The sequence below is a fragment of the Xyrauchen texanus genome, chromosome 12 (genome assembly GCF_025860055.1).
Source record: "Xyrauchen texanus isolate HMW12.3.18 chromosome 12, RBS_HiC_50CHRs, whole genome shotgun sequence".
Classification (NCBI taxonomy): domain Eukaryota; kingdom Metazoa; phylum Chordata; class Actinopteri; order Cypriniformes; family Catostomidae; genus Xyrauchen; species Xyrauchen texanus.
The window spans coordinates 4,214,616-4,233,124 of NC_068287.1; the positions used below are offsets into that span (position 1 = coordinate 4,214,616).

The following is an 18,509-nucleotide window of genomic DNA, read 5'->3' on the forward strand; positions in this document are numbered from 1 at the left end:
GAGGTTGAGTAAATAGCTGTGCGTAAGGTCTTAAGTTGGGGTATAAAGTTCAAGGCTTCGTAACTACTAGTTAGTTTGCAACTAAGTCGATGCTTAATTTGGTTGCTCCACCTGTTCTTAAGGCAAGTCTTAACTAGTAAGTTGTAAACTCTCCATAAAGTGATGCGTAGTCGCATACTATGACGTTTACCTGCATTGATCCAGTAAGCACCTTCATATTTGTACACAGAAGTATTAAAAATCCATGAACTTCAATTAAACAGGTAGTGCACAGAATCATCTTCATAGTTATTTTAACTGTATGCTATGTACCCCACCACAGCCTCTTTGAACATGGACAAGCTGGGAAGACATACAGTGATGTTTTTCTCTGTGTCTTCTGTTTCAGGCTGAACGTCACTGCCTAAAATGCCAGCATATCAGAAGATGCTGCCTCCAGTGTCACTGTGCTATCCGGTGGAGAACTGTTGCCACTAGCTCTGATGGCATGTCTTGCTACCATTGTTTTGAAAGCTGAATAATGTGGGATTGTTGTTAAATCCATTAGCAGATTTGTTCCCACATATCTGCAAATTTTTATTGTATTGTTCAGTTTAAGTCAATTTTTGTATGTACTTGGAAGCTTTTGTTATTGAACAAATAAATATGTATGATTTCCTTGAGTGTGCATATGTCAATAAACTTATTTCTAATTATGATTTCAAAGATCAGGGGATTGTTGAACTAATTAAATGGTCACAAGCTGGTATGTACATGTTCCAGAAATGAATGCAAATGGATAATTCCATTAAGTAAAGGTAAATTAATTTATGTGTGTTTGTGTGTGTGTATATATATATATGCACACATACACTGTATATGAACTTGTGTGTGTGTGTATACTATACTACATTTTTATATTTGGTTCTTCTGGATTTAATCTGAAGAGGTACTGTTTAGTTACAATATAACACAAAGCTAGTCGTTTTTATTAACAACTTTAAAATTTGTTGATTTTATCATGCACCCCCCAAATTAGTTCACATTTACTATATAATCTAGTCAAAAATGATTAATAATGTTGGCAAATTATGCAGATGTATAATTTGACAACATTATGAAGAATGAGCATCAACAGATTTAAACTATGAAGGCAGAGAAACTTTGCATCCTGTAACAATCTGCAGATGGATAACTTTGCTTTAAAAAGGGGTATTAATACACTTTGGTGTTGTATTTTTACTGTTGATTATTAAAGATTATGATCGTTATGCCCACTCTACATGGGGATAACGACTAATGTGTGTTTAATATGTACATAGTCATAAATTACAACCTGTGGGCACTTTAGCCGCATCCTTAAGTGAGTGTTGTTTCGCGGTTAAACGCTGCACATGCCACGATGCCCTCTGTTGGTAGGGAATAGTAAGATGGCCGCCAGAGCACTTCCGGTAGCTTCACCTACTGCTGGCAGTTTAGAATTCTATGAGCAATCCAGTTATATATATAGATCAGTGGTCTATCTGGTGTCTCAGCACACTCACCTGTTAAGATCATGGACGTAGTTGAGCGGTGGGGATTGAGCGAAGCCCACCCCAGCCTCCCAGATATACTCACAGCTGTCCAAAGACTGAATGTCCTCAACCGAGTCCTGTAGATGAGAGAAACTCAATCTGAGACTGAATTTATTGTAAGCAAACTTTACACAGGCAGACTGTGAGACATACTAAGACAGCATTATATGACATTATTGTGCTTCCAATGTTAACTTGTTAACTTGTGGGATTAGTTCAATATGTTTAATGGCGTTACCTTTTAAATGCAACAAATACATTTATGTAATTTGACATTAAAACCTTTGTTTCTAAACTACTGATTTCTAGATTGTTTGTGAATCTGTTGTTGTAAAAATGGCATAAGTGCATATTGTGAACATTGAAACATTGTTAATCATAGTATTCGACATGCCTAGAAATCATGGAAACAAGAGCTTTGTTTCTAGACCATCGGTTAAAAAGTCATTAGCTAAAACATACCTGAAAATGTGGACTCTTGGAAGGAAACTGGCCCCAAAATTGGCATCAGGATCGTATTACAGGAATATTTACATGGGTCAAGGGTTACCTATCATGAGCATGACTGGTACAGATGATGAATTATAGATCTAGTGCAGCATAACTCTATTATGACCGACAGAGGGTCATTATTAAACTCACAGGTCTTTCTCTCTTGTGACTGTGAACGGTGAAGTCCGGACAGAAAAGAAGATCAGCCAGTGCCAGTAAGAGAGACTCAGCCAGCGGACGAGCTCCTTCATCATCATCCTCCATATCATCCAGCTATACAGAGAGACAAACATCACTAGAAATCATTTCTGCAATTCATAATAAACAGATTCATTATATTATTCACTGAATATTATAACCACACTGTTTTACCACACAATGGTGATTACCACAGAAAATTATTTTGACTCACTCCTGTGTTAAAATAATACAAATGCCAAAGGAACAGATATATACACCAATCAGCCACAACATTAAAATCACCTGCCTAATATTGTGTAGGTCCCCCTCGTGCTGCCAAAACTGCGCCAACCCGCATCTCAGAATAACATTCTGAGATGATATTCTGCTCACTACAATTGTACAGAGTGGTTATCTGAGTTACTGTAGACTTTGTCAGATCAAACCAGTCTGACCATTTTCTGTTGACCTCTCTCATCAACAAAGCAACTTGTCAACAAACCAGCTCGTCTGGCACCAACAATCATGCCACGGTCGAAATCACTGAGATTACATTTTTGTTGATGTGAACATTAACTGAAGCTCCTGACCCGTATTAGCGTGATTTTATGCACTGCACTGCTGTCATACGATTGGCTGATTAGATAATCACATGAATGATTGTTAATGCCAGAATGGTGCCAAAAACAAAAAACATCCAGTGAGCGGCAGTTCTGCGGATGAGAGAGGTCAACAGAGAATGGCCAGACTGGTTTGAACTGACAAAGTCTACAGTAACTCATATAACCACTCTGTACAATTGTAGTGAGAAGAATATAATCTCAGAATGTTATTCTCAGAATCGGTTTGGCAATGTTTGGCAGCACGAGGGGGACCTACACAATATTAGGCAGGTGGTTTTAATGTTGTGGCTGATCGGTGTATATATCTGTTCTAAAAGAACACAAAAGTATAATTCAGAAGTCTAATAAATTATTTCATGAGGCTCATGATGGGCGCTGTGTGAACTGTTGCTCTCGTGCCTTATCATGAACGCACACAGGAGATCAAAGGTCAGTGAACATTTTTACTAAATAATACATTAGATTTCGGTTTGTTTCTCACCAGATCTTATCGTATACTTTTATAACAATCATGAGTCTCATGAAATCATTTATCAGACTTCTGAATTATACGTTTGCATTCTTTTGAAGCTTGAAGAGGTGGTCTCTATAAACTGCCATTCTGTGACATCACTGAGCACAACATGTTTCACAATTTCTCCCTTTGTGATCAAAAAAATAAAGAAAGTAATATAGGGTTATAACAACACAGCACTATATGAATCATCTCTTGATATATATGTTTTTACAAAAAAAAATTATATACCATTTTTTAAGATCCATTTGTGATAGATACATTATGTATGTAATAATGTTTGGCAAAACAACCATGAAAATAATAAATAAATAAAAGATGGCTGTTACAGTGAGGCACTTGCATTGGAAGTGAATGGGGCCAGTCCATAAATGCTACAATACACATAGCTTCAATTGAATAACAAGATGTTAACATTATACATGTAAACATGATTTAAGTGTAATAAAACTGCTTACAGCACTTACCGGTGTTATGTTGTCATGGCAATGAAGTTGTAATACGGATATAACTTTACACAGATAAGGTTAAGTAAGCAATTTTTTACACAAATGAATGTAATGTAACATCTTGTGTCTATACTTTTGAAACAATTTGTATTTTAGCATTTATGGACTGACCCCATTTTACTGTAACCACCATATTTGCTTTTTTTTGGTATTGCAATAATCAAATAATTATTTGATTTGAATATTTAAAATATGACCATGTAGAAGTTTTTAAACAACCCCACGTGGTTCGACAGGAGAAAACTAATTTTGGGGATACTGGGATGTGGTTTATTTCAATAGCAAATCACAAACACTTGATTCTTAACAATCAACACACTTTACTCTCTACAAAAAGCCTTTCATATTAAAAAAAGAAGAATTACTTGTGTTGATCACTTTAGCAAAAAAGTGTCCGCTTTTCCTGTTAATCCCACACTGCTGTTTTTGAATGCACTTCAATTGAGGTTTAAATTCACTAAAAAATTAAACTTCTCTCATTATTTATTCACCCTAATGCCATCCCAGATGTGTATGATTTTCTTTTTTCTGCTGAACACAAACGAACATTTTTAGAAGAATATCTCAGCTCTGTAGGTCCATACAATCCAAGTGAATGGTGACCAGAACTTTGAAGCTCCAAAAAGCACATAAGGCAGCAAAAAGTAATCCTTATGACTCCAGTGCTTTAATCCATGTCTTTAGAAGCAATATGATAGATGTGTGTGACAAACAGATCAAGATTTAAGTTATTTTTTACTAATAATATCACTTTTACATTCTTCTATTGTTTTTGGTAACACACATTCTTCATGCATATCACCACCTACTGGACATGGAGGAGAATGTACAGTGAAAAAGGACTTAAATATTGATCTGTATCTCACCCACATCTATCATAAAGCTTTTGAAGATTGAACCACTTGAATCGCAAGGATCACTTTTATTCTGCCTCTATGTGCTTTTTTGAAGCTTTAAAGTTCTGGCCACCATTTCCTTGCATTGTATGGACATACTGAAAAATCCTTCTAAAAATGTTCATTTGTCTTGTACAGAAGAAAGAAAGTCATACACATCTGGGATGGCATGAGGGTGAGTAAATGATGAGAGATGGGTCAACTTTTTCTTAAATGCTGCACACTTGAATATCAATCTGTATCCATGTCTGTGGAGTAAATGCCCAACAAGTTGCTAAGTTGGCAGCACCAAGTATTTATTTGTGAATATATGGGTTTTAATGGCAGAAAGGGCTTATGACATTGAATTGGTGTAGGTCAAAGCCCCAAACCTTGTCGTATTTTATCAGTCATGCTGCCTTTGAATTGAAGATTCATTTACTGTGAATTACACTGTCTGTTTGGTGAGAATGCATCTCAAAGTCTCACAGAAGCAGATATGTTCCTCACCCCAGCTCTGCCAGCACCAGGTATAGTGGACCAAAAGAACCCTCTCCAGTCCTGATCCTCAAAGATGTATGGCAGGATACGAGTGAGCATGCAAGCGCAGTTCAGCACGATCTGCTTGTCCTTTTCTGTGGGGCAGCCGGACTCTGCACCCTGAACTAACTTCTCCACTGCCTGAGCAACAACAGACAGACACACAATATATACTGCATATTGTCATATATCGGAGTGCATCTCAGTGTTTTAACAAAAATTTCAGTTAAATCCCATCACTAAAATCTTTTTTCCTTTTGTCCGGATCGAATAATTTATTCAAACATTACATTAAAAGACATTACAAAATACACTGCAATTCACACAAATAATGACTTGAATACACCTCTATTATGATGAACATGTTTCAGCTCAAAGTCATTTTGGTTCAATAAAGCTGACAGCTCTCCCTTTCGTGGTGTTCTGACAGGAGGTACACTTGAAACATGAAGACGTTTAATCATGCGTTTCTGATGGGCAGTCTCAAACAGGAAGTCCAGGAAGGGAGATAGGAAGGGGAAAGCGCCAACTGATTTCCTGTCTGACTAATAACACATGGTTCACACAATCACTGCCTACTATTGATGAAACACATGATCTAATGAACACATGCTAACACTTTAACTGTACGATATGTAGAGCACATTTTGAGTTATGAACTCAACCTAATTGAGACATTTTGGCTGTATATTAAATACAAAAATCCCTAGTTATCGCTGCAGTTTACAAGAATACACTATTTTCACTAGCATCATTTTAGGATCAGTCATAACATCTGGGATTGATTTCAAACATTTTACAAAGGCAAGCATAATTATGGAATTGTCATTTTACAGAAGTAATTTAGTCATTTGTAGTGGAAGACTTTTTCTGATTGACAAGTGATATACTTCATTCAGTGAAATGCAGGATCTGTTTCAGCACAGAAATAAAACAGCGACCGTTACCTTATAACACAGTGTTGCCAGATTGGAGGGCGACTCCTCCCGGACGGCACGGATCTCAGCAGCGGGCACAAGGGCGAACACGTCCTGCACGGTGGTGGCAGTGGCGCCCCAGAACTGATCCCAGAACGCATTATCTGTGGCCTCTACAGGCTGTAATTGGAGAGAAGAGAGTTTTGATACTTTAATGCAAATCTTTTCAGCACGCACACACAAACACACACACACACACACACACACACACACACACACACACACACACACACACACACACACACACACACACACACACACAGACACACAAGATATCTGTGATCTAATGAATGAATTCATGAGCTGCATTAATATTTGAAATGAAGTTACTTTTAATCATGTTATTTGATGACTGACACAGTAATGCTAATGAAAATGTATGCAACAGAAGTATTCTTTGATTTATTTCTTCAATTTGTATTGAGATTGTATAAGATCGTATTGTAATGACATATGATAATTGGATAAATTAAAGTTTATTAAAATATATATATGATAAATCGTAATTACCGAATCACATATTAGCAATTACAATGCACAAAAAAGCGAATTAAGAACACTGAAAAACTAAAAAACATGGCAGACAGGGATTCCCGGAAATTAACAGTAAATGTAATTTTAAAAAAAGAAGAAGAAAAGAATTAGATGAAACAACACTTTCAATAAAATATAAACAAGTGTGACCCATCACATAGGATCTTCTGGGAATGCCATATTATTGTTTTTTTACCTTAGTTTAACTGTAATAGTTTACAGTAAAAGTACATGTATTGTCAAATAAAATACCAGATTTAATCGTACATGGTAAAGAAACTAAGCAATTAACCATTTTTTACTGTAGCATTTTTACATTACTTTTCTGTTAAAACTAAAGTGAGTAATTTCATTTTGGAGCTTAAATGTGTTACAACACCTACAATACACTTTCCCTCTATATTTATACACATTTTACTATACATTTTTTTAAAAGCAATAATCTATATTAAAATCATGGCATTGCACTATATTAAATTCAACAAATAGTTAATGTCCATGTTATTTGTTAACTACCCATTTAAACGTATGCCAATATAAATATATTGCTGTATGATTGACAGTTAAAACCTAGACGTCACGTTTGGGGGGCGGAGTCTAACATCTGTCATCTTATTATCCCTCATATTACTTTTATTTTATGCTTTTAACATAGAAGAAGAAAAACTTAAATAATCACACCTGAAAATACCTGTTAGAACATCTGAAATGCAATGGCCAATATAGTACAGTTTCTGGTGAAATCAAATCTGCCAGTTGAACAAAACAACTTCAAAATACATTTTCTGAAAACAAGTCGTAATATATCATGCAACTGACTCTCAAGTGATTTTTCTTATTTTAAGGATGTTACTAAGATGATATTTCATTGAAAAAGCTCGTGTTTATGAAGAGTATTTTTCAGTTAGATCTTTAAAAAATATTTTATACACATTTTAGACGTCATTAATATACATGTTATATCAAAACATTATTATTACAACTATTGCTGTATTTTAATATAGTATCATAAAAAATGTAAATTAAAAAAGTTAATCACCTATGTATGAGTACAGCACGCATATATCCACATATAAAAACACAACTGTAATTTAGAAAATTACGTATTTGTAACCAACAAACACGCTCATATAAATTGTCAGTTGTTGTTGTTGATGTTGATGTTGTTTTTTGTGATTGTATGTGATGCGTGTGAGATGTTGCAGAGGTCTGAACGACGCAGTCCATCTGGCAACTCACACGCGCTCCTAAAACAGCCTTAAAATCACCGAAGACACAAACCTGTGTTTTTGTGGTCAGCTGTATCACCGCCTTTCTGAAATTCAGCTTTGAGTCAGTATTTCCCATGTTGATCTGATATGATGGTTTAATAATAAGGCGCTGCTGTAATCCCCGTCACCTCCTCTTCTCCGTGTGTCATCTGCGGAGGCGGTTATGGTGCGATAAAAACATAAACTTCCGGGATGCTAGTTTAACGTCCTACTATGGGCAAGGATCCTGAGCCTTGCTAAATATTCCCTCATAAATATTAATTAGGTTTTGTAACGTTCGGCCAGTAGGCGTAACGCTCTTTATATGGCTCTGGCGTAACGGTAAGGCAAACGATCCTAAGCAGACGCTAAGCTCGTGAATATTAAAAAGGTCATGTAACAGGGCGCTCAAAGAACGTTTTCAGGAACGTCAGATCTATTTAATATTCATGAGTCAAGCCTCTGTCATAGTACGATTGGTAAATTCTACACGCATTAGCCAGTTGCTAAGAAAACACTGTTTAAGAGGCGTTATCTTTCCTATGTGAACCCACCGGTCATGTTTTATAACATAACACAGAAATGTTAAATAGCCTATATTTGTCAAAGTAATAATCTTTCCTGGAATACACATCATTATATTAGAGATGAATAGTTCTTATTTACACCCTTGAGGTATTCATAAACTTGAGGTATTCATACTATTGCTGTTATATAGTCTGTACAATTGCATTATTTCCGGGCATGTAAAACACAGCTTCATTCCTGCACCCACATGAATGTGAAGCGCTCGTTTGTCTTGAGAACGCAGTGCGTTAAACTTTAAAGTAAACCTATAATAAAATAAAGATTTAATGCTTCAAAGAGATTTATCGTTGAATGGAAGGGTTTTATTATCTATAGCAGAAGGGATTTCAAGATCAGTGTATATATATTGATTTAGCATTAGACATGCCATTTAAAGTATGCAAGGAATTAGAAAAAAATATTATTTAATTTCATATGGAGGAACAGACAGCACTATTTGAAAAATAAAATGTAATGTAATAAAAAGAGTAAAGGAGGTTTATCTGCACTTAGTTATGAAACACTGAATAATACTTTAAAGGTTCATTAAATTTATGAAAGTAGAGAACAACATATGGCTCACATTTGCCAAATGTATTCTTTTATCAAATGGGTTTCATAAACAAGCGTTGGGGCCTGGTGTATAAACACAATTTCTCCCCAAACAAATATTTTATCTGGAAAAATAGAAGTATTCAATATAAAAATTAATCTCTCTTCTACAAAAGATGGTACAAAATTATATTGTTTTAGTTAGACAACTTTTATTTGCAGATGGCAATTTATTGTCTTATATAAATTTTTTGAGAAATTTGGATTGCCTGGTGACCCCAAAGTGTAGGCCTATGCTGTTTTGTTTGACGCCGTACCTCAACAAATTGAGCAATTTGTTAAAGCTTGTGAAAGTTATGTCTCTGAGATTTGATTTGTAAAAGACAGCATGTTTATAGGCGATATAGACATTCTCAAACATAATTTTACTAATCAACATATTCAAAATATAATAACAGATGAAACAGCTACTCACAAAGGTTTATTATGGACCTCTGCATTTAAAAATATAGACTGGAGCAAAGCATGAAACATTTTAGGAAGATTTTGTTTAAACAATAAAGTGAAAGAGGTCACATTTACAAACTTTAAATGGTATATATACAGCTAAAAGTGTACAAGAGAGGTTTCAATTAGATATTGATTATTCCTGTAATTTTTGTTCATTAGAAAATTAGTCTAACGTCCATCTTTTTTTTAATAATTTTGTATACACAAAGATGTTTTGGGTGGATATGGAAAACTTTATTAGAAATAAATCTGATATGCTAGTCGGGTTGAATGATTTTGACATCTGTATGTATCATTCAAATGTAGATAACAGTAAGAATGACTTTTTATTATTTTGTGGAAATTTCACTTACACAAAAATAAATGGTCAAGTTCTAAGCCAAATTTGATACACTTCCTCCTGGAAACTAAATATAGCACCTGTTTAGAGAACATTGGTAATACAAAAAGCAAAGAAGACTTGTAATGTTTTTCATGAATATAGAATATTTGAGATTTGAATGTACACTCTGTCTGTGTATGCGAGTGTGTGTGTGTGTGTGTGTGTGTGTGTGTGTGTGTGTGTGTGTGTGTGTGTGTGTATAAACTTGTGAGGCATAAAATAGGATATTTTTTATTTATATATATATATATAAAATAAAAAATCTCTAGCCTTTTGCTCTTGACTTGACTTGTTTTTTTTTTTGTTTTTTTTTTAACTAATACCCCCTTGTTGTTTGCTTTTTGTTGTTCAGTATTGTGTAAGGGATGCTTTTCTTTCATTTAAACCGACAATAATTGTATTGTTTCTATTGATGTATATTTCTTATTTCTCCCCTACGAGATCTTTGTATGTTTTTCTTCTCAATAAAATAAAATAAAAAAGAATAATAATAAAATAAAAAAAAAAACTGCTTAAGGACATCGGAAGTGACGTCACTGCTGGGTTACCCAATCCTGCGGCTTCATACTGTTGTTTCGCGCACGCGCTCTGGAATGTAAATAACAGCAGCCGCGGTGGATTGTTTTTTATCGCACAGATTCGTTCAATATAATAATAATCGCGAGATACTTACGGAGAGCGTTATTTCGTTTGTTCCGTTTAGGTGAGATCGACTGTAAGACGTTCACAGAGGGCAAACTGTGGAATATAACGCGTGATTTCACGGCTTGCGAAGTGTCAGCTAGCAGCTATGCCGGATCAGTTGAGACATCACTTGCTTGAGAATTAATCCAATACTGTCGCCTTTTCTTTGTTTGTATTGGATTGATAATTTTCCCAGTTCTCATTTGAACAGGGATGTGTATATTTGGTGCGTATGTAGCAGATGTGTGATGATGATGAGTGCAGTGTAGCATGACACAGCAGACTGTTGATCAAAACAGAGTTGATTCAGGAGCGCATGCTAATGAATAAAACCATCAAAGATAATCTATCTTTTTATCTGCTGTGGGATTTATCCAGGAGACATTATGCTAACAGAAAACGGGTGAGATGTCAGTGTAAACACGTTTATGATGTGGTCCTTTGCTGGTGTAGATAACACAGAACTTTAGAAATCTATACATTATAAATATAGTTCACAATTTATATTACAGTATATATTACAATAAATGCACAAGATTGGAAAAGTAAACACAGAAAAGAGCAAACATTATATGACGGTCGACGCAGTTGGTGGTGTTCACAAAAAGGATCACACAATGATGCTACTTTAGTCCCTATCATTTTGTTGACAGTCTTTGATCTTTAATCATGTTTTACAGGAAGCGTCAGCGTGCTGAAGGTGATGGTGAAGATGTTCAAATGCCTCCGGCCAAAAGACTGAGTTCAACTCTCCAGAGTACTGACACTGCCAGAGAATCATGGGAGTCTGAGGTGAGACAATCAGTCATCAGCACATCGTTTATTATCAAGATTATCATTTAATTGCTCAACCTTTGGGCACTTTCATGTCCCAGGGGTTCATTTTCATTTATTTCTCTTTTTTTTCCTATTATTAATTTGAGAATTGTGTCTCCCATTAAAACCACCACCACTAAAAATATTAATGTTAGTAGTCGACCCCACTAATCGACTAGTCAGTTGTTGGATGACTAGTTGATTAGTCGACCACCCTGGCACATCCCTATTTTACAGTTGAAGTCAGATGTTTACATTCACCATAGCCAAATACAATTAAACTCAGTTTTTCAAATTTTCCAACATTTAATCGTAGAAAACATTCCCTGTATTAGGTCAATTAGACTTTATTTTAAGAATGTGAAATGTTAGAATAATAGTAGAGAGAATGATTTATTTCAGCTTTTATTTCTTTCATCACATTCCCAGTGGGTCAGTAGTTTACATACACTACATTGTTAGTATTTGGTAGCATTGCCTTTAAATTGTTTAAAACTTGGGTCAGATGTTTTGGGTAGCCTTCCACAAGCTTCTCACAATAAGTTGCTGGGATGTTGGTCCATTCCTCCAGACAGAACTGGTGTAACTGAGTCAGGTTTGTAGGCCTCCTTGCTCGCACATGCTCTTTCAGTTATGCTCACATATTTTCAGATTGAGGTCAGGGCTTTGTGATGGCCACCCCAATACCTTGACTTTGTTGTCCTCAAGCTATTTTGCCACAAATTTGGAGGTATGCTTGGGGTCATTGTCCATTTAGAAGACCCATTTGTGACTGAGCTTTAACTTCCTCTGTGATGTCTTGAGATGTTGCTTCAATATATCCACATAATTTTCTCTCCTTATGATGCCATCTATTTTGTGAAGCACCCCCACAACATGATGCTGCCTCCCCCATGCTTCACGGTTGGGATGGTATTCTTCAACTTGCAAGCTTCACCCTTTTTCCTCCAAACATAATGATGGTCATTATGGCCAAACAGTTCAAATTTTGTTTCATCAGACCAAAGGACATTTCTCCAAAAATGTAAGATTTTTGTCCCCATGTGCTCTTGCAAACTGTATTCTGGCTTTTTTATGGTGGTTTTGGAGCCGTGGCTTCTTCCTTGCTGAGCAGCCTTTCAGGTTATGTCGATATAGGACTAGTTTTACTGTGGATATAGATACTTGGCTACTTGTTTCCTCCAGAAGGTCCTTTGCTGTTGTTCTTGGATTGATTTGCACCTCACGCACCAAACTACATTAATCTCTAGAAGACAGAATGCGTCTCCTTCCTTAGCGGTATTATGGCTGTGTGGTCCCATGGTGTATATATTTGCGTACTAATGTTTGTACAGATGGATGTGGTACCTTGGATGAACCAGACTTGTGGAGGTCCACAATTTTGTTCTGAGGTCTTGGCTGATTTCTTTCGATTTTCCCCATGATGACAAAGAGGCACTGAGTTTGATGGTAGGCCTTAAAATACATCCACAGGTACACCTCCAATTGACTCCAATTAGCCTATTTGCCTATCAGAAGCTAATTGTCTAATTACCTAAAAGCTTGACATCATTTTCTGGAATTTTCCAAGCTGCTTAAAGAAACTAACTTGGTCAATGGGGCCAATCTGTAAACATTAAAATACTCACAGTTTCAAAACTAACTTCTGACCCATTGGAATTGTAATATAGTCAATTAAATGTGAAACTATCTGTCTGTAAACAGTTGTTGGAAAAATGGCTTGTGTCATACACAAAGTAGACTGACAAAACAAAAGTTTGCTAATATGAAATCTGTGGATTGGTTAAAAAAAAACCAAAAGAGTTTTAATGAGTTCATCTAAACTTCTGACTTCAACTGTATATGTTTAATATATGAGATGAAACAACCTGAGAAAACTGTCCTGAAATCTTCTGAAATAATAGCATCTAATAAATATCCCGAAATATTAGCTCAGTTTAAAAGGTTACTCTGTTGTGAATTCCTCACTTTTAGACAGTTTAGGATATTTCGTTATTACGTGTAGGGCATCGCAACGCAAGTTACACATTCTTAATAGCGTGCAACTTGGTTCAAGTTTAGCTGTTCGTTACTTCCATTGTCTGTGCAGAAATTGTCATATTATTTGAACGTAGCTGCTATGATGTTGTGTTGCTAACCTGATCCAATGTTCATCTGCAGTCTTCCAGTAGTGAGAGTGGCATCAGCAGTCCAGAACATGCCGCTGGTGGCAGCAGCAGTCATTGTGGTCTGGACATTATTGGGCCCCACACTGGCCCCGTCCCCTGCAGTCCCGTCAGTGCCTCCAAGCAGTCATGCCCTGTGAACCTACTCCCATACCAGCACATCAACCAGGTCCTAAGAGAGGCTCATTTCCACAGCTTACAAAGCCGAGCTCAGTCCAAGCACAGGTGACTTTCAGGGACATGCTTATGCCCATACTGACCCCTAGAAGTCCATCATCGCATCCTAACTCAGACCTACTCTTACTTCTACATCTCTCTCCAAGAGCTCATGTTATGTATTTGGATTGAAAATATGCCCTGGTACTGTAAACTCGTCAAATAACTAGAGCACAAAAGTGTTCATTGAAAGCAATAACGGCTTGACTATGATGCAAACTTTTGTGATTTTACACTGTGTATTTGTCCTCTTAACAGTCAGCATTGAGAGCTGTACTGAGAATAGGTGGAGGAAACTCACAGAAACAAGTTACCTTTCATGGCAAATTCAGAAGAAGAAAAAACTTGGAAATTATATTTTGAGTAAAGAAAAGGAAACTCATTTTAGGACCATTGTGACATGTTCATGATATTTAAGCACCAAAGTCTCATTACTGTAATGCATCTGGATGTTTCACTTTTATTATTATAACTATTATTATTGTAACTCTCATTTGATTACTGTAAAACATAAAGGTAGTACAAGAAATACTACCACATTTTATGGATACTTAAAGGAATATTTTGGGTTCAATACATGTGAAGCTCAATCGACAGCATTTGTGTCATGATATTGATTGATTAACACAAAAATTATATTCCCTCCTTTTTAAAAAAAAAAAAAAAAGGCAAAAATGTTGGTTACAGTGTGGCACTTACAATGGAAGTCAATGGGGCCAATCTGTAAACATTAAAATACTCACCGTTTCAAAAGTATAGCCACAAGATGTAAACAGTATGCATGTAAAAATTATTTTAGTAGGATAAAATCACTTAATAACCTTTTCTGTGTTAAGTTATAGCCAATTTTACAATTTCGTTACCATGACGACATAAGCCGTAAACCTTAAAACCACCGTAAAAACAATGATTTAAACAACTTTACAGCTCAAACAATACATGTGTTTTAACCAACAAATTCATGCAAGTTCTTTTATAAAATTCCACGCTTCATATTTCTGTTTAAACCCTTCAAACATTGGCCCTGTTGACTTCCATTGTAAGTGTCTCACTGTAACACAGAAAAAAGAGTGACGAGTTGAAATCATTCACTGTTGATTGAGCTTCACTTGTATTGAACCCGGAATATTCCTTTAACTATAGCAAGATATCCTAATAATATATTATGATATATATAATTGTTTTCTTTTGCATTACAGTAATCTTTAGAACAATGTGCTTAGTTGTCACAAAATTGTAATGTCCTAAAAATAAGTTTCATTTTCTTTTTGCAGAATATATATTTGTTACTTTCTTTTGATTTGGGGTGAAATATTGATTAGTGATAATCTGAGACAGTGTAGTGGGGATTTGCACTCGGGATATTGTTGTTATTATCTTTCTTTTTTTAATTATTATTATTATAAGGATTATCAGATATTGATGTGGACCATACTGCAATTACGCTGGGCAAATGTAGGTGGGAGGCATTAAATGGCTGTAACCAAACATGCCAAAATACCACAATACACCTCTGGCTAGTTAGTGAACTCATTGCAGTGCTGTAGCTTACGTGTAAATCAGCCAATCAGTACAAAATTAAAGACCCTGAGCTGATGGTAACATGGTGAAATGGGTAAATCTGGGGGTTTTCCTTGTCATTGTGACATAGTGGCACTGAGTCCTTCAGAATCTGCTCTCTTGCCTCCCAGCTGACTCTAAAGCTGGTTGCTCACCCAGACGTCAGGTCATCCAGACCCTGTGGAGGTTGGTTTTTGTGTGCTGTTCAAACTGATTGCATTTTACAGATTGTTGTTTATTTTACTATATCTTTTTGTATTGAAAGATGTACATTACATTTTACATTCAGATCATCTACATTTCTAAATAAAGTTGGATGTTCTTAAGCAAATCAGTGTGTGTTTAACTTGCATGATGAGACTGACTAAATAAACTGACAGTATCCTCCTGAGATCCCACGTGTGACTGCTAATAATCATGCAAAAAAATTATAAATCTAGAGCAAATTGCTTGCCTAAAAATGTATGTTCTGATCTGTGGACAGCAAGACTACATTGTTTAAATAACACTTAAGATTTATTCATCAAATTGGTTATTATGTTTCCAGGTGTGTTGGTTATTCATGTTTTGAGACATTACAGACATTACTGCTGAAATAAATCATTCTGATACAAAGTGTTGGCCAGCATCATCCAATCACTGCCAACCATGTTAAAATAAAATTGTGTTATAACATCCTGAATCTGAAACTGATGATCATTGTCCCATGTCTGCCAAACATGTTCCAAACATCATCTGCAGCCTGAAACTGAACTTTTGATCAGATTTTAGGATTGAAGGCACTTTGCTGCATAGAGAGCTATAGGATGCTCCCTTGCTCCCTATTTAGTGAATGACTTAAGCTCCAGTGTGTTGTCTGTCTGCACTGGTCTCAGAACAGCTCAAAAAGCACTTTATTTTCATCCTAAGTCCATATAAAGCCCCTGAAAGCAATTGTTTACTCAATGTGATGATGCACAGTAAATGTATGATTTCTAATGATAAACTTGAGCTATTGTCCATTCTAATGTACATTGTGTTTAGCAGCATAGCGTTCTGTGATAAATCGCTACATTTTTTAAATTGCTTATCGGATGAAACTAGAGACTCTAATCTAATTTAAAAAACATCTTAGAGCAAATATACTGTACATAATTATTGTGATATATATATTGAATATCATCAATTTGCTGAAAAATATCTAGATATAATTTTTGTTGCCATATTGCCCAGCCGTAGTGTGAATAATTATAAGTGATAATAATGCAAGAGCCCTTCTACCAAGGTGAGCCTACAAGGTTAGCAACAAAATGCATAACGTGGCGGTCCCATAGACATTCTATGCGCAGTACACTGAAGAGGAGACAAGATGTGTGCGTTTGTTTTTATGGATGTCTATGCAGGAGATGCTTCCGTGTGCTGAATAAACTGCTAATGTCAGGAAACAGCTCATCTGTCTGCTAATCTTCAACATGCTTTACACTAAACACTCCTTTTTGAATGAATTATGGGTAGCATTTACTAGGATAAAATTGCTCTTTTATAAGAGAAGGTATGTGGTAGGTGTCAGTTTACCTTGTGCCCATTAATTAAGGTATCCGCAAATGGTGTCTTACTGCCGTAACATGCTAGTGGACCGTTATGCTCTTTAAACATGGAGGTTGTTGCTGCACAAAATAAAATAATCTATGATAATGCTATGTTCCAGTCGATGTCAGAGGTGGGAATATCATGAGCAAAATAGGTTAAAACCCTGCAAACAATTCTTCTTAACATCCTCTTGTATATTTATAGGTTATTGCATATATTCATACATTTTGTGCAGGGAAAATACTTGAAATCCAGCTCTATTTTATACTTATTGGTCGCCGCCATCTTGGAAATGACGACAAATGACGCTACTCGCTGAAGTTGGGGTTGAACGATCTACCACGACTTCACACGTTTGATGTCTGACTTCGGGCGGTGTTTCAATCATTATTTACAAGTAGAAGGTGTGAAAGAGTTTTCAGGAATGCACCATTAGTCACAGAGAGACAAAGGTGTGGACTAGAAAATGAGCTCTGAGTGCATCACCGGTTCTAGGGCTATACTGTAGAGTTATATTGAGTCAGAGTTCATCCTAGTGCTCATCCTAGTTTGTATGTGAGAAAAAGATAAAAAATTATCAATAAGCATTAGGACTGTCAAAGTTATTGCTATTAATTAATATTTTACTCAGTTAATAGATGGCTGTCTTGTCGGGTACTTCTCATGCACCTTACAGTCTAGCTGATCCCACAAAAGCTCAATGGGGTTAAGATCCATAACACTCTTTTCCAATTATCTGTTGTCCAATGTCTGTGTTTCTTTGCACACTCTAAACATTTCTTTTTGTTTTTCTGATTCAAAAGTGTCTTTTTCTTTGCAATTCTTCCCATAAGGCCTGCACCCCTGAGTCTTCTCTTTACTGTTGTACATGAAACTGGTGTTGAGCGGGTAGAATTCAATGAAGCTGTCAGCTGAGGACATGTGAGGTGTCTATTTCTCAAACGAGACTCTGATGTACTTATCCTCTTGTTTAGTTGTACATCTGGACATCCACATCTCTTTCTGTCCTTGTTACAGACAGTTGTGCTTTATCTTTGAAGATTGTAGTTACACCTTTGAATGAAATCTTCATTTTCTTTGAAGGCAATTTCAAGCATTGTATAGCCTTCATTTCTCAAAACAATGACTGACTGAAGAATTTCTAGAGAAAGCAGTTTCTTTTTTTGCTATTTTTGACCTAATAGTGACCTTAACACATGCCAGTCTATTGTATACAGTGGCAACTCAAAAACAAACACAAAGACAGCATTAAGCTTCAGTTAATGAACTAAATAGCTTTCAGTTGTGTTTGATATAATGGCAAGTGATTTTCTAGTATCAAATGAACAATTTATCATGATTACTCAAGGATAAGGTGTTGGAGTGATGCTGCTGTCTAGATTTGAAATGTCATTTTTCAAATAGTGATGGTGTTTTTTATATCAGTAATGTCCTGACTATA

At 35.9% G+C, this 18,509-nt stretch overlaps 2 protein-coding genes across 2 annotated transcripts in view; one reads left to right on the forward strand and one right to left on the reverse strand.

The window, feature by feature from the left end:
- The window catches only part of LOC127652751 (protein HID1-like), a 49,383-nt gene extending 41,165 nt beyond the window's left edge, over positions 1-8,218 (reverse strand). Inside the window, exons 1-5 of the mRNA XM_052139104.1 lie at positions 8,079-8,218; positions 6,234-6,383; positions 5,257-5,427; positions 2,196-2,318; positions 1,524-1,630 (exon numbers count right to left, since the gene is read on the reverse strand). Of these exons, the coding sequence (XP_051995064.1) occupies positions 1,524-1,630; positions 2,196-2,318; positions 5,257-5,427; positions 6,234-6,383; positions 8,079-8,144 (617 nt within the window). The 5' untranslated portion in view covers positions 8,145-8,218. The remainder of the gene's footprint in view (positions 1-1,523; positions 1,631-2,195; positions 2,319-5,256; positions 5,428-6,233; positions 6,384-8,078) is intronic.
- A 2,434-nt stretch (positions 8,219-10,652) lies between these two features.
- LOC127653114 (protein FAM104A) lies at positions 10,653-15,824 on the forward strand. Its single transcript, XM_052139644.1, has 3 exons — positions 10,653-11,145; positions 11,423-11,534; positions 13,719-15,824. The coding sequence occupies exons 1-3, from the start codon at positions 11,129-11,131 to the stop codon at positions 13,950-13,952; spliced, it is 363 nt and encodes a 120-aa protein (XP_051995604.1). The 5' UTR covers positions 10,653-11,128; the 3' UTR covers positions 13,953-15,824.
- Positions 15,825-18,509: the final 2,685 nt, after the last annotated feature.

Excerpts from the sequence above, each read along its gene's own strand:
- LOC127653114 (XM_052139644.1), top strand. Across the intron at positions 11,535-13,718 it reads GAGAATCATGGGAGTCTGAG|TCTTCCAGTAGTGAGAGTGG; the intron begins GTGAGACAATCA and ends GTTCATCTGCAG.